This window comes from Ochotona princeps, chromosome 9 (assembly GCF_030435755.1).
Source record: "Ochotona princeps isolate mOchPri1 chromosome 9, mOchPri1.hap1, whole genome shotgun sequence".
Taxonomy (NCBI): domain Eukaryota; kingdom Metazoa; phylum Chordata; class Mammalia; order Lagomorpha; family Ochotonidae; genus Ochotona; species Ochotona princeps.
The window spans coordinates 68,154,937-68,172,249 of NC_080840.1; the positions used below are offsets into that span (position 1 = coordinate 68,154,937).

The window sequence follows — 17,313 nt, forward strand, 5'->3', positions numbered from 1 at the left end:
CGCCGCCGCGCCACATTCGGCGCCCGGAGGGGGATGGGTGCGCGTCAACGTTCCGCAGCCCGGGCTCGGACTGAGGAGCCGGGCCGCCGCCAGCGCGCACCAGGGCTCCGGACCTCGCTGGCCACCCTCGCACGGGCGCCCGAGGGGAGCCGGGCGGCGTGAGAGGGGCACCCAAGCCTGACCGACGCGCCCTCCGACAGGACGTTGTCCCCGCCCTCGGCTCCTGGCCAGTCCGGCCCGCCCCCGGGGCAGGGAGATCACCTCCGCCCCGTCACCTCCTCCCGCGTCGCTCAGGTCCACCCGGGGCTCCCTCCCCCGGGCCGCCCCCGAGCGCAAAGTTGGCGGGAGCCTATAAAAGCCGATGACGGCGCGACCCGCGGACACAGCGTGCCGGAGCACCAGCAGCAGCCGCTAGACCCGGCGCAACTCCCACTCTGCCCCGACCCCCGCCGGAGCGACCATGTCCCATCACTGGGGTTACGGCAAGCACAACGGTGAGTGCGGGCGGGGGCGTCCGGGGCCGCGCACCCTCTGACCGCGCCGCTGGCTGCCCGGCGACCCTCAGCGCCTGCACCTGCTGTTGGCGGTGGCGCGGGAGGCTCCGGCGTGCACCGGGGATGCCCCCTTCGCCGGACTCCCAGGCACTGTCGAGGAATCCGCGCCTCCATAGGCGGAGAGCGCAGGGCCCGAGGGAGGGGACTCGGAGCGTTTGCCTCCTGGATCTCCAGCCGGGGCCCTGCAGCTGTGAGGAAGCGGGGCAGGGGTGTAACGGCATATTTTAGCAGTTGATCGCAGAGAAATCAAGGGACCCCTCTTGCCGCTCTTATCCTCCTCTCCCCTTCAAAACACACACCCTACTACGCTACAGATCCACCTGTGGCTAAAGCTCTCTGCATGACCTGGTGTGGGGCATTTTGTTGAACCGAGTTTTCTCGACTTCTGACGTTCCGGGTGTGGGTCACCACAGCCCAGGCTGTATTATGACCGCCGGTCAAGGTTGTCCCAGGCGGCAGACCCCAGGAAGATGCACGGTCGGGGGGTGAGAGGCAAAGGGATGGGGATGGGGAAGGTGGAATGGGGTGGGATTTGGGGGCGTCTGGGAGCGTGTAGGGAGTCCCGTGTGTTCCCGTGTGACTGGGAGCCGAACATTCAGGGAGCTGGTTTGCCGAGCTTGGGCAGCTAGGTTCTATCTTTCCATCCATCGCGCTGCAAGGGACCCTAAGAGGAATCCGGACTTGCTGCAATGGCGTTGTGAATTTACTGAGCCCCAATCCCAACCAGAAGGCTAGAGGACGTGTCTGTCCAATTTCAAAATCGTTTAATTCAGTGAAAGGACCCCGAAATCACTCATATTTAGGGGACACTGGTTAAAAAATTCGTATGTATGAATTCTCATTCTGATAACTTCATACAAGCTATTTCCATATGATTATATTACTCTATGACAAGTGTGGAAACTGAGACACAGAGTGTTTTCCTAGAGGGTTTTCTGCTACTAAGTGGCTGAGCAGGGGACTCCTTTCCTGGGGGTCTGGATGTACACGACCTCACCCTGCGGGATTCACACACTCCAGTCTCTCCCCAGGACCGGAGCACTGGCATAAAGAGTTCCCCATTGCCAACGGGGAGCGGCAGTCACCCATTGACATCGACACTCACGCGGCCAAGCATGATGCTTCGCTGAAGCCTCTGAAGGTGTCCTATGAGCAGCCGATTTCTCGGGGGATCATCAATAATGGCCACTCCTTCAACGTGGAGTTTGATGATTCCAACGACAAAGCAGGTGAGTGTTTCAGGCATAGTGTATTGGGGGAGGGGTGGTTAGTTCAGAGCTGTTTTCCCAGCTTCAGCAAAGAAGCCAGGAGCAGGGTGGGAGGAGGAAGTCCGTTCCGACTGGAGTTTATTTTCTACTCTACATTGCTACTCGGATCGTCTTCATTAGGTTGAAAAACTCTGAGAAGTAGGCTAATTACCTTCAGTGTCCCTAGGCACTTTCTCCCTGGTAAAATTCCTCACTTCTATGGAGGGCTTAGAGTAACTGGTGTACGCCTGTGAGAAGTAACAAAGGTAAGATTCCATGGCAACCAAAGTCAGCAACCGACTTCTTAAAGATTCTTTGTCTTTCAGAGTGCACATCTACCCATCACAAATTATTTACTAGTGAGTGTTACCTAGAAAGCAGCAGGGAGAAAGCTGATGAAAATCTGAGTACTTAGAATGCTGACTTTCTTGGAAGGCTTTGGTATTGGTCTGGTATGATGAAGGTTGGTGGAGTATCTTGGGGTATACCCAGAAACTCATTCCACAAATTAATCTGTTAGAGTTGGTGGACATATGTGGCTCATTATTGACAAAACCAATTACTCTAGCTTACTTAGAGCTGTTTACAGGATGCCAACTGAATACTTCTTTTCTTATTTAGAAACTGGAGAACAATCCTGTTCCGACACAGTAGCTGTCGTTCTTGCTCATTACTTGACTTAGTTGCCAGTGCCCTATTTTCCCAAGCACATTTCCTTTGAATGTCTAGACAGATTGAAATGGTGCTGCAGTCCCATGATGTTTGGTGGTAGTATGAGGGGGAGTGTAGGGCAACAAATGAGAGAAGATGAAAGAGGCAGTCAATAAAACTGCCAATGTTTTGCAGCCACAACCCACAGTATTATTTTTGTTATATCATATGGAATTATTACCATTAGATCAAGTTGACTTTTCCAACAGCTGTATAATATGTTCAGTCCAGTTTTGAAAACATAATTCTTTCTTCAGCTTTCTTTAATAATTGGAATTCTTGGCTTCCTGAAAAGGATGATTTTGGAAGTCCCCCAAGTGGGACAGAGGATGGAGGTCATCTGAGAAATGTTTTCAACCTCCTTGCACCGGTGGCCCCCACCCGAGGGTGACACACACCCTCACATTCTCGTGTGCATCAGCACGGAGGACATCGTCCCTAAGGGACTCGGCCACTTTGCCTCCACTTGCATTCCTCCCACTCACGGAAACCATGCTTACATGATTAAACAAAAGATTTCTCTTTTTTTTTTGTGAGAAATTCTGTACATATGTAATATGGCAAGTCTTTCAATATTGCACTTGTAGAAAGCATGCTGCAGAAGTTCATATTTAGATATCTCCAAATTGAAAAATGAGGTGATTTCATTCATAGCTGTCAGCTTAATTTTTTTAGTCATAATGAAGCCATTTCTTTTCTTTTTTTTTTCTTTTGATGGTCAAAAGCTGAAATGTATTAGGGGCCTCAGACTTTATACACTGAGGGTCATATAGGATAAGGGAGGATGTATTGAGCTTATCAACAAAATCCATCAACGGTTTCTATACTTTTGTTTGAAACTCCTTTTGTTTTGTATATTCCATCAAGTGTTCTCATACAAATGATACCCACTGAGTTATATGAATGGTACACATTCAGTTGTTCTTGTACAAATGACATCCTATCAGTTATACAAAAGGTATCCATTCGGTTGTTCTCATACAAATATTATCCAAGCAATTGTAATCCTCTGCTCACTGACCTTCTAGGATCCTTCTACAAACCCCTCTTCTGTGTTTTGTAAAATTAGACCTGTAAGATGTATCTAGGGGGACATTCTTTTTTTTTTTCAGTGGATGAGCTACTTGCCAAATTATATACCTCACTAGATGCTACATAGAAATTTACAGCCAACAGGAAACAAAAATCTGACAAATGCATTCAGAGGAAGCAATTCCCTTACAAAGAAAGGGATGATGAAAGAAACTTGAGTAACCCAGTACTGGGAAGTGGAATTCAGCAGACAGGCTAGTGGCTATGAGCTGTGAGTGAGGCCAGACAGACCGGGACTCAGGAATGATGGTAATTTAACCTCTTAGCGTTGGTGGCTTATTTTGTTGTGTTGCTGTAAGATTGGAGGAAAGATCAAAGCACTTAGCGCAGGATATGGCAGTCCCTCAGTGAATGACCACTGTGAGTGTCGTTACTACACAGTTCCCTTGCCTTTAGTAGGCAATTGCTTTTGTGCTGCTTGTCTTAAGATAGTTGCAGAAGCTATTACATTACCTTTATGATTACCTTCAGTCACTTGCTGTCATTGAAAAATGTTATTCTTAATTTCAAAACATCATGCTTATACTATTAAATATGTACTATCTATAAAAGAAGTTATTTTACTTGCATAGTTATGTGTTTTGCTATGAGTATATAAAACTTTCAGGCTAAGTATCTTTAATACACAGAAGTATGTCAGGTTTTTAAAATGTTTAATGTTTTGTATAAGCTACATGTTATCTGTGATTGTCCTTCAGAGAATTTGATTCTAATTCTACCTGAGCGGTAACTAATTAGGGCTAATTGCATTTATCCAATGGTTTCTCTTGGTGAATGCTGTATGCATGTGTAAGGAAATTGATCATGTTTAGATGGTGCGACCGAGTAAGATCAGCTGGTTTAGACAGGAGTGCCAGCCTGTATCTTTCAAGGATGTGTGTTTGTTACCCATCTAGTGCCAATACAAAAAAAAATTATGCCAATTGCATATATGAAAAGTTAAGCAACATGCAGGCTAGAAGGATGTCTGGTCCTTTCCCTTTCATTCCCCAAGGAGAATGGTATGGCGATCATAAGACACTGGAATCTACTTTGATAAGGGCAAAAGGGAGGTGTTCCAAGTTCTATGGAAACCTAGGGGAGACTGAGGAGTTGACCCATGTGAGGCAATTTGAGAGTAAATAAGGAGTGTAAATAAGAGTAAATAAGGATCATGGGTGTGCTAGAAGAATTTTTATGTTTGGGTAAGAGTCTAGACAAAGGGAACTAGGAAGCAAGCGTTCCTAGTATGTGTTCTAGAAAGACAAGACACTATGAGGTCTCTTCAGAAAGTCTACAGAAAATGCCTACTAGGAAAAAAATGTGAGGTGTATTTTCAAATATTGCATCAAAATACACGTAATCTGTTAATTCTGCTTTTCTTGAACTTTGGGAGTGCCTTCCTCTGCTAAGGAGGAGCAACTTGCTCTCCTTGGCATGTGAAAGACTCCCTTGGAGTTTTGCCAATACCTCTTTCACATTTTCAGTTATTTAGGTCAAAGATGTAGACATGCACTTGTATTAAAATGTAGGTCTTAAGGGCAAATACATTTGCAGAATACATTTTTTAAAAAATCATGCTATGTGGAAAAAATAGCCTTTGGAACTGCCTGTCCATTTCCATATTTACAGCCTTTTAGGACTTCTCATAGATTTAGATTTTTTTCAATTGTGTCTTAACTGTCAATTTACATCTGTTTAAGAACTAAGGTATTAGGAACTTAGCTGGTTGAGTTTATTGCTATGTTAAGCTTGAGAGAATTCTTTTAAAATGTGGAGTTAAGAGGCTTGGATTCAAGCTATCATCAGTTGTCTACATTCCTTTACATATAAGCCACCTTAACTTAATTAAGAATTTGCTAATCCTGTTATTATTATTTTTAATTATTGAAAATAAAAACCCATTTCATTGCTTGGGATGGATCTGAAAGAATAGTGGTCAAACTCTTAACTCCTGCTAACTTATTGCGAATTGAGTTTAAAATGCTCCTGTTTTATTGAAAAGTTAGGGGAAACATTGGAAGCTGATACCTAAATTATTGGACCAACTCATATGAAATCCTCTTGTCATTTCTGTGTTTTGGAAATTCAAATATTTACTAATCTGTAAATGTAGGCTTAGCAAGAGAAAAATTAGGAAGCAGAATGAGTATGTTTGTTTCCAGCAGGTCTTTGTCAGCATGGCACAATAGATCTTCATATAAGGGCACTGCTTGATTTTCAGGGACTTACTTTTGGAGCTCTACAATTTTCCCTTTATAGTCATCAATAGCAAATGGAAGGACTTGTCTTGAACATGATAAATAGTCTCAGCAGAACCCTAAAAATCTAGAAAATGGACCTAAACATTATAAACCCTATAGTTAATTATGTTCTCATCATATGTACTTGTTTATAAACTGCTGTGTATTTGCTGTTTAAACTGAAACTTATGTTCTCTTGAATTTCCACTCATTTGCTCTAGTAAGAATGGTTGCTAAACATCTTATTGTTATAAAAGAAATGCACTATGGCCATCTTTTTCTGTTTGTCTATGTTGATAAATCCAGGATTATTGGTAATGGCTGGCAAGTAAAATAATAATGCATGATTTAAAATTTTTTCAATTATAGAGAAAGATGTTCAGCTCATGAAAATATGGGATTTTCTATAGAATTATTCATTTTAAAGAATTAGAATTTGATGAATTATTTTAAATAGGATCATTAATGGGAAAATTTGTTTTCATTGAAGCAAAATTATTAAGAAGAATTTGTATTTCGGATATAAAGAAGATTATTGACATTCACTAACATGTTTAGTGTGTTGTTTGAATGCTTACTTAAGAGGTAATAGCAACATATTAGAAAAAAAAAATTAGAAATGCCAAATTATCAGTTTCCAATGTGTATGAGTAGTGTTACTTCAATCTTAACTGTCTTTTTTCTTGCAAAAACATCAATAGTTTTCCCAAGCAATGTATATAGAAATATTATTCTGTAATATTGTATTTACAATCAGTTTGCATATGTTTCTGTGTTTGTGTGTATGTGTATATATAACTGATGATATACAACTGATGTTGATATTTATATTGAAATTAAGTTTTGAAAGTCTTAATAAAACATTAGCATGGGACGCATCCCTGCTAGAGCGTGGTTCAGTAGACAATGATTCATTGTCTCACCAACTTCACTAACGTGCTTAGTTTTTGCAGAGAAAATAAGCAATAACCAGTTTCTGCTGTTTGGAAAAAGGATCATTTTACAGTACAATTATAGATTTCATGTTTACTTTAGAAATGGGATGTAGTAATTGAAATAAATATCTGAATGGATCTAGGAATTAGCATAAGCTCCTTACCCTTAATCAAAGCCTTGTCATCTCTGTTCCTTAAAAAGACATGTACTACCTTATTAAAATTTATAACACTTTATTATTATTATAACAGTTTTTGAGAGGCGTCATTGCCTAAACTCCTTGCTAAGAGCTAAGTGAGAAATAATCAATGAGTTAAAGACTAGAAATTATGCTTTCTGGAGCATTTGCACTTTGAAGATTTAATAATCGTTCCTAGTGCTGATGAGTGTCTAATCTTCACAGCAACAAGTTTTACTTTAACATGGTTGAAACAGGTATCTGGTCATAATAGATTAGCTTTGAATGTGTTTAATCATTGAACATAGAGTACCCTTCCTTTTTTTATTTTTCAAGTTTTAAAATAAAGGCTCATACATACTCTTGACAAATGGGCTCAGAAACCAGTAAATTAGGACACCGTTTTCAGGTCTGCAAGGGAGAGAATAAGAACAGGAAATAGTAGTAAGCCTTATTATCATCAAAATTTAAGAACCTGGATTAATGTTATGACACAGTAGGTTAAGCTGTTGGTTGTGAAACCAGCATTTACTTACTGCAGGGCTAAATCAAGTCCTGCCTGCTCCTTTTGCAACCTAGCTCCTTACTCAGGTGCCTGGAGCAGGTTTGGCTCAAATACGTGACCTCATGTGGGAGACCAAGATGGAGTTTCTAGCGCCTGCCTTTGGGGAGTGAACTAGTAGCTGGATCTTTTTCTGTCTCCTATCAGTCTGCCTTTCAAATAAACAAAAATACCTTTAAAATGAACTTTAAAGTCTTGATATGATTCTTGATAGGATGCACTTAGAAAACCAATTCTATCAGATGCTGGAGTGTTTTATTTAATTAGTGTCTCTACTGGATAGAAAATAGATTACAAATGGGATTTGCTTTTTGTTAGCAATCAGTTGATTACCAACTTTAAAGACTTATAAGGCTTTTTAATGATAATTTATATCATAAACACATTTCACTTTTAAGAGTATATTAAAACTGGAAATTAATGTTTTTCTAATACTTATAGTATTGGGGCTAATATTCTTTCTAGTAGAATTATTAGATGAAAATAAACTTTTGGAAAAATTGTTTTTATGTCTTAAGAGTGATATCAATATACATCCAAGTTCATGTTTCTTGACAGATCTACAAACGATACTATTTTTTTTCTCCTAGTAAGGCATAACTAACAGCCAGAGGTATTGGGAGCTATTAAGAAACTCCACTGCTTAAACATCTTCCATCCAGTTTTATCTTCTGACCAGATGAATATAAGTATACTACTTAGGTGAAGTTTACTTATGTGAAGTTAGGCAAGCCAACTTTTGTTGTATAAACCTTGTCTTTTTGTTTTGTAAAAGCAAAATGAAATTGAGATTATTATTTTATGAAAGTATAAACCCAAACTAATATAGTGACAGATGTTTTAATCCCAGTACTAGAGAGACAAAATTAAGTAGCAAAACTCAGCTAATTCGAAAAGGTTTGAAATATTTCAGTCAATTCCTATTATTACGTATAAATGGGGTTAAAAGTTTTGGAACGATGTTGGGGAAAACAGTGATTTCCCATGACTTGTTTCTGCGAAGACACAACTTGTAAATTTACAGGTTGTTTGAGGTACTGAATAAAGTTACATTAATATTAGAGCCATGGGGAAACACAACTGAAATTTAAAGTTTTGGGAGATAACAAAGCACAATATCACACTGCATGCAGAAACTGGCAGGTAAATAAGTTGTGGAGTAATAAATTAATTGAATGTATGCATTCCACAGGGAAGGAAGTGAAGGTTTAAGACGTATGGTATAAATGTTTAAGAGGACAAAGCTACACAGCAGCATTATAAAGACAATTAGATTTTATATGTGAAAATACCAGGGAAATGGTTATTATTTCACAAATCTTGATATGTCAGAACTGTGCCAAAGGTTAGCATTTAGGCATTAGGGTAGACTTCTGGACCCCGCAGGAGAGAGGTTTGTTTGTGCATTGGACTAGCACTTTGGCTAGCAGCTGCATGGTCACCTTCTAAATGAACCACAGAGAAATTCTTAATGCAATTTAAGATTTCCTCTGTCTGGACCTAAAAAGCCTCAGAAGAGCTCTATCCTGCAGTCAGGAACCAGGGACGAGCGAGGCATCCATCCTCAGCCAGCACCTGGGATACAAACTGGGTGAAGCACTCATGTCCATACTGTGGCCTCAACCTGAGTCTGGATTGAATTTTCACAGAGCAAAAATGTGACTACAGGCATAACCTTCACAACTACAGGATAGGCTTAAGATCCTAATCCCGAACAGGGTGTGTAATACACACACGTACCAGTGACTGTTACATATTGTGTTTTCTATTCTAGTGCTGAAAGATGGGCCTCTTGAAGGCACTTACAGGCTGATTCAGTTTCACTTTCACTGGGGCTCAGCTGACGGGCAAGGCTCCGAGCACACTGTGAACAAGAAGAAATACGCTGCAGAGGTGAGAGGGGCTTCTTCTGTTGTTCTTTGCAAGGGAAACTATTTGCAAGTGACTAGCATTAATTTTTTAAAAACTTTTATACATTCAATTCACACCAAGTGAACTACTTGTTTTACAAAGGGTCTTCCCATATGTATCTTAATCTCTTTAATTATGACATTGCAATTAAGGCTACAAAACTTCATCTAGCATTTTCAAAGTGTAAATGAATTTAAAGGGAAGCATCCTGTTAACACAAATGTATCTATGTGTATACACACATAGATATATACATTTCTTTGTTTTAAAGGTGTTGATGAAATCATTTTGGTTGAGTCATGAATGATTAGCTTTAAAATAAAGGCTTTCATTCAAAATGAGCTATATCTTCACTTTCTCTAATAACCCTTATTGAAATCCACAGGCTGTGTTGTGTGAGTTGTTCATTGCAGTTTTGTTTCCTCTGGCATTAGCTTCACTTGGTTCACTGGAACACCAAATACGGGGATTTTGGAAAAGCCGTGCAGCATCCCGATGGGCTGGCTGTTTTGGGTATTTTCTTGAAGGTGAGTTGATGGCCAAATCTTCCTCACCCCTACTCCCCCGACATTTTCAAGGATTGACCAGACAGAACAGAGCATGCATCAGAAACAGAACATTCTACAAAGGAATGTGGGGGAATGTCTTTGAAGTATTTTCAGGCTTCGACCCCCTGCCCCTTTGCTGACAGCAGTGGAGATGAGATGTAGGGCAAGTATCTAGTTGAATGAAATCGATAGATTCTATCTAGATGTCAGTTGGAGAACATAAAGTGATAAACTTGAAAGGACCATTTGGGTTGGCTTGTTTTCAGTTAACCATACGTTAGATAGAGCTATTTCATGACAGACACTGCTAAAGGAAGATCAAGTTGTGGAGGGGTGAAGGAACAATGACTCAGTAACTGAGAGTTGTGGATAATGGTGGAATAGAAGGAGTTGTCTTTTAGACGGTTGGGAAGGGCCATGGAGAAAGGCACGGGTGAAGCTTTATGAATGGAAATCACAAATATTTATAAAGTCATCCAAGGACAGCACAGAAAGGGAGGTAAGAAAGCTGTTCAAAACGCATCCCTGAGAACCAGCTAATACAATACCCATAGGACAGTGTAAAAAATCTTTCCCTTATAGTATATATGAGTCCAGAGAAATACAGGAGGATGAGGGGCATAGAGAAAGCCAGATAAGATTTTTTTTTTTTTTTTAAGAAAAGGCAGTGCTGTTAAGTCCTGGAAGGGATTTGGGTAAGTTATGCACTGGAAGGACGTCCCGTGGCGTGTGAAGCTCACTGGACACATTTGAGAGGGTATTTTCAGGGGGCCAACAGGCAACAAGTCGGGCAGTTTGCAGATTGAGTGGAAGTCTGGATATCTACAGGATCACACGTCATCAGTCTAAGGATGATGGACAATCATGTACAAAATGGTAGATTTTGCTTCACTCTCTGTAAATGCTGTGTTAGAGTGGCCTAAGTCAAAAGTGGCCTATTGGCAGTGAGTCACAGATCTTACCCCTTTTGTTTTGCTATAGATTGGGAGTGCTAACCCAGGCCTCCAGAGAATTGTGGACGCACTGAGTTCTATCAAAACAAAGGTAAAGCTAATTTTTTTTTTGCTATAGAATTAAATACCTATTTTTAATATTCTGTTGGTTATAGAAATTTCTTTGGATCAAACTGAATAGCCTTTTAACATGTGGTGTTTGGATAGGCTGTTGATAAAGTAAAAAAAATGCTTATACATTTAACCAACTTTTCTTTTTCTACAAAACTTGATTTTAATTCTAACCGTAAGGCTTTGTACAGTCTTGCTTCCTATCATGTGAATATCTACATCTAAGTGTCAGAGAATGTCACTTTTGGTCAAATTATTCAGTCATTCGTAACAGGGAATATGTGTTGTGTCTTCACTACTTTGCTAATCCGGCAGCCACAAAGTGAACAAGATGAACAAAGCCCTGCTTTATCGAGTTTATATGCTTACCCCTCTTTGAAGCCAGCCATTCAGCGTCTCTCTGCAACCTAGCTGTGTTGAGGTCATCTGCTTAAACACTGCAATTCCTTCCAGTGATGTGAAACTGTAGGGTCATCATGACAGCTCTGGCTTTAGAAAGCTCATCCTCAGACTGAAGCATCATCGTCTGAGACTCTCATCCTTCACACCTCGCTTGAGACGTTGGGATCGTGTGGAATGAAGCTTGCTCCTCTTCGTGCTCCTGCTCTCTCTTAGGCTAAATCTTTTCAGTTCTCAGTAAGCGTTCTCAGATGACATAGTTTTTTTCCCCTTTGCATCCCGCTTGTCACTCTTGTGTTTCTTTTTGCATCAGATGCTTTAGAAGTGTTGTGTTCAGAACTGAATGCATTTCTTTAGTTGTAATCTAACTATCAAAAAAGATAGCAAGGTTGTCACCCCTTCAATAGCATACTGGATTTCTGTTACTACAAACACTGAAAATACTCAATATGATCTGTTAATGATTTTAATTTATCAAGACTAAGGTAATGTTCCATAGAGAACAAGATGAGAAACACACGGCGAAGAACCATTGGATCCTTTGAAACACTTGGAAGTTTGTACTTAAATAAACAAACACCATATTTATTTTCATTTAGCTTCCTAGGGGATTAGTTTTTCATAAAAATATTTATGGCTATCAGAGAAGAATAAGCCTATTTAGGTTCTATGTCTTATTCTTTCTCTGAGCATATGACATTTCTTTTTATTTTTAAAAGATTTATTTATTTTGATTGATAAGGCAGATTTACAGAGAGGAGACACACGTACACAGATATCTTTCATCCAATGGTTCATCCCCAAATGGTTGCATTGACCACAGATCAGTTGATGCAAAACCAGGATCCAGTAGCCTCTTCTGGGTGTCCCACATGGCAGCAGGCCCTGAGGACTTAGACCATCCTCCACTGCTTTCCAGGTCATAAGCAGGAAGCTGGATTCAAAGTGGAACAGCCAGGACATGAACCGGTGCCTATATAGGATGCTGGCACTTGAAGGTGGATGATTAGTCTGTTGAGCCACCGTGCCAGCCCCAGCACATGACATTTCTAACTGGTTTCTTTCCGTTTCAGGGTAAGAGCATTGACTTTGCTAACTTTGATCCTCGTGGCCTCCTTCCTGGAAGCCTGGACTATTGGACTTACCCGGGCTCACTGACCACCCCTCCTCTTCTGGAATGTGTGACTTGGATTGTGCTTAAAGAACCCATCAGCGTGAGCAGTGAGCAGGTCAGTTTTCTAATGAGAACTTATTTTAGAGAGATCAAGCATTGATTCAGGGCAGGAGAGTTCTGGGGCCAGACAAATGTGAGGTTAAATCTTCCTCCTGCTTCTTTTACCATGGAACACCATTCAGTAGATATTTATTACTAACCATATTAGGTAGTTTATTTAATCTGTAAAACAGATTGTGACGTGTGAGGATTGAATGAGAAAGGTGTCTGTAAACATTTTTTTTGTCATTTGAGGGAAACTTACATAAGTATCAGTGATAATTCCCAGTTTATGCTTCACTGTCAGAACTTGGTGCAGTTTTGTTTATACTTAAATCCTGAGAGAAAAGTTATCCCTTGAGGAAAAAGTGTGTATCAAAACTCTAGTGATATTCAAGTGATCAGTTCGACATCTAAGTCACTGATGAATATTTACCAAAGTGGATGTGGATGAATTTTCTTCCTAGATTGTCTCCTAATAGTCAGCTGAATTGTAGGATCTGGACATTTCTAAGTGAGACCCACAAGCTCTTGGATCCTGAATAATGACAGAGTTAGACTTCAACAGTCTTGAAAGCAACTCTGAGTGGTTGTAATGTGATTATCAGAGAAGCATAGAGTTTCAATGATAAGTAAAGACTACATTGTCCAAGTTTCTCTTTTTCCTAACTATAATTGTGTCAATAAACATTTAAGGTTTAGGAAAAAGTTCTTTCCACTCACTATATCACAGAATAATCAAATTTGGGAGCAAGAATTCTATTATTGAATTTTCTTTTAATGTATTAATTTACAAATACAGAAGATGTTCCACATCTTTATTTACTTAGATCCATATGTAACTGGAAATTAACTTGTACTATATCAAAGCAGGCTGGAAAATGCAGGATGGTTGACTGATATGTGACTTGAAAATTGGCTTCATAAGATTTGAGCAAACTTCCTGAAATCATCACATGACATTACAATACCATGTCTTATCTGTGCATGTAATAATTGAGTCACAATTTAAACTCTGATTTCTTCCTTCACCAAGACCAATCCATATTGAATTCCGGAGTCTTCCATTGAGAGCTCTTACAACAAATAGATTTATTGTCAACATACACACCCATACATACAAGTACACCTATGGGTAAGGGCAATTGAACTTGCACCACTAGTCTTTGTGCTTTGTATTTGCTCTTCAAGTGCAAAGTGCTGCTAAGCTAGAACTAATAATTGTGTATATTGGTAAACTGCCAATGTCAGAGATATTTTCCAGATCATAGCACATGGAACCTGCTGGTAGAGGCATACTTAGCCCAGAAAGTCAGAACTCCTTTACCTAGTTAAGGAATGCATCCTCAAGGTGGTTGCAGAAGCAGTTTTGGCATCATGTATAGCCACAGCCTGCGTTTGAGGAGAAAAGGAATAGTTCTTCCATTGTTTCTCTATGAGCAGAGAGTTTCCCTGAAGACACCTAGCAAACTCTCCCATATTCATTAATGAGAATTATATCACTTTATTGCTTCTAATTCGGTCTTCAGCAAGAGAGAGTGGTCATTATGGTCAGTCAGGATTTACACACTTATCCTGTGTATTTAAAGTTGGGGGAGGGTGCCTATTTCTGTTAGTGAGAAAGTATAGGAAGGATGAATGTTCAGTAAGCATCATCAATGGGCTTGTTACATTTTGCTTCCATTATTTTCTATAGATGGATTTTAACTCTGATGCTACAATAATAAGTCAACTTGCCCAGTTTTAGAATAATCTAGTAGGTTGAATTGGGGGTAGAAATCACTTAAACTCATGCACTTTATAAACAGACTCTAGTTATTTCAGGTTTTTGGGATTCTGTTGCAATGAATCAACCCTAGGTATCTTTATAGTCCCTTGAATTGAAGTACTAGTCAGGAATGTTTGCAGTAGTTAACCTAATTCAAACAGAAGGAATAATATTGATCAAAAGATATCAGCTCAGGTCTCTTGGTTCTTGCGATTCTCTTTTGCCCAAACCATCCTTCTTCATTTAGATCAAGTCTTGTTTAGAAAAAGAGAAGTACTACTTTGAGGGCTACCTGTGTCTGATTGTTGGGTCAGGAAAGCAAAGTATAAAAGGGAATAAAAGTCAAACAATGACAAGAGTTTTGGGTCTCAGAGGGCATGTTCCTCCCTGTGTTTCTGCATATTTGGGCAGACTCTGCCCACAGAGCCTGTGGAACCTGAACCTCTGACTGTTACTTCAATTCAAGGGGACTGTTGTCTTCCATGGCTAGAAAGCAAAGATTTAATTGAGATTTAGGATTTGTTGTTTTAAATTTTGAAAGTATGGCTTTGTAGACTTTGGGCATTTAATTTAAAATTAAAAGAAGAAAGAAGAGAGAAGCTTTCTGACAGTCTCTTTCAAAATGAGTCCAATGCTTTGTATATTTCATATAAATTGCTTTATTTATTTTTTTTAAAGATTTATTTTATTTTTATTACAAAGTCAGCTATACTGAGAGGAGGAGAGATAGAGAGGAAGTGGAGCTGCCGGGATCAGAACCAGCAACCATATGGGATCAAGGCGAGGACCTTAGCCACTAGGCCACACTGCCGAGCCCCATATAAATTGTTTTATAACATTTACACATTCATAGAACTTTTAAAAGGCAAACAGAGAATGTGTATTATGAAAAAATATATATGGATATAAAAATATTTCCAACAAAATAAGCTTATTTTAATTCCATTTCCATGAATTGAACCCCTCCGCTTTTTAAAAATGAATTTGAAAGGCACAGTTACAGGGAGAGGTGGGAAGAGACAGAGAGATGTTCCATCACTGACTCAATCCCCAGATGTCTTCAAGGGCCAGGGTTGGGCCAGGGCAAAATAGAGGAGTAGAACGTTTCTGGTCTCTCACATTGGTGCAGGGGCCCAAACATGTTCTCCCAGATCATTATCAGGGAACTGGATTAGAAGTGGCAGCACCCATATGGGATGCCAGCTTCACAGGCAGCAACTTAACTTGCTATGCAATATACCACCCCAAGGTTTTTTTTTTTTTTTAAGATTTATTTTTTATTTATTTGAAAGAACTACAGAAAAGAGGAAGAGGAGGGGGGAAGAGAGAGAAAGTGAGATGCCGTGAACTTTTGTGAAGTACCCCCATATATGACTGTACATGTAGCAAAAATCAAATTGCACTTTGATGATTGATTCAGGGTACAATGAATATTGGGGAATATGTGTCAAACCAAGCCATGGTAACAAAGGCAGTAACAAAGCTTGTGGTAACACAGGCACAGAGTGAATACTACTGTGAAAGTTTACTTTTAAATATTTTACTGTGTCTTCAGATGTTGGGATTCCGTAACCTCAGCTTCAACAAGGATGGGGAACCTGAAGACCCGATGGTGGACAACTGGCGCCCGGCTCAGCCGCTCAAGAGCCGACAAGTCAAGGCCTCCTTTGCTTAAGCGGGCCCAGACCCAGAGTCCGAAGGATGAACTTCCCGATGTTTCCCTTTAGCTAAGCACAAATCTACCTTGGTGATTTGAAACCTGGCTGCGTTGGGCCTGGTGTTTTCGGGCTCCCCATCTCTCCTTTGATGTACTACTAATAAAATGTGAAGAGTCGTACCAAATGTCACACTTGGCAGAATGGCTGTGACTGGTTGGTGCTTTGCTTATGGTGTAGGCTTTCTGTAACAGAAACTATAATACAAGGAAGAGGAATAAAATATCTTTGTAGCACAGAGGGTGCTGAGTACTCCTAATTGTCCACTGAAAGCTATTTTTGAAGCTTAGGAAAATAGAATGGATGAGTGCAAACTCAAATTGTGAGATAAACTAGTTAAGGCAATCAGGTAAAGCCATGATTCTATGTAATGTAAGTCAGAGAAAACACACATTCATAATTCCAAAATGATACATTAAAGAATATCTTTAGAAAGTCTTATATTTGTAGCAAACTTATCTTAAAGATGAATTATGTTGTAATTCAGTGACTTTTGAATTAGAGATGTAAATGAAGTATTATCTGTAAAAATTGTTATAATTATAGTTGTGATACAGAGTATATTTCCATTCAGATAATATATCATAACTTAATAAATATTGTATTTTAGATATATTCTCTAATAAAATTCAGAATTCTATTCTGGGCTCTTTTCTTTGGTCATGCTGGGCAGTGGGTGATAATGGAGGGAAAATGTCTGCTTTTACAATCCATATTTATTCATTATTAATACCAAGCCATCATAAATGGCTTACTCATCATTGAAGGAGTTGCCATAAAAGGAAAAACACTGGAAACCATTTGCTTTTTTGCCAAGTAGCACATTAAGTATTTCATGAGGGCTTACTCACGCAGTCCTCCTGACGCTCCTGTGAGGATTAATCTTGTAGGGAAAAGGAACTGAAGACAAGCAGCAAAGCAGACGGGAGGGAAGGGCATGTGCACCGAGTCAAGTGCTGTGGGAATAAAGTTCATTTTATTCTAAAAAAGAATCCAAGGATACCCAGAAGTAAAAGGATAACTTGAGTTTTAGAAAAGGAAATGATAAGTATTACAGACAGGTGAAAGTGAATGAATGAAATGAAATGTTCTATTATGCTGTCCTTGACTTAGCTCTGTGCCTTGAATAGCATGTTTGGCCAATGAGTGATTCTAGAGAGTCCGTTTCAACACATAGCCAAGGAAGTAAAAAC

At 39.8% G+C, this 17,313-nt stretch overlaps 1 protein-coding gene across 1 annotated transcript; it reads left to right on the plus strand.

Moving 5' to 3' along the window:
* Positions 1-296: 296 nt before the first annotated feature.
* Positions 297-16,760, plus strand: CA2 (carbonic anhydrase 2). The gene is made up of 7 exons (XM_004588120.3): positions 297-494; positions 1,586-1,783; positions 9,277-9,395; positions 9,848-9,940; positions 10,943-11,005; positions 12,498-12,653; positions 15,961-16,760. The coding sequence occupies exons 1-7, from the start codon at positions 461-463 to the stop codon at positions 16,078-16,080; spliced, it is 783 nt and encodes a 260-aa protein (XP_004588177.2). The 5' UTR covers positions 297-460; the 3' UTR covers positions 16,081-16,760.
* The last annotated feature ends 553 nt before the right edge of the window (positions 16,761-17,313 follow it).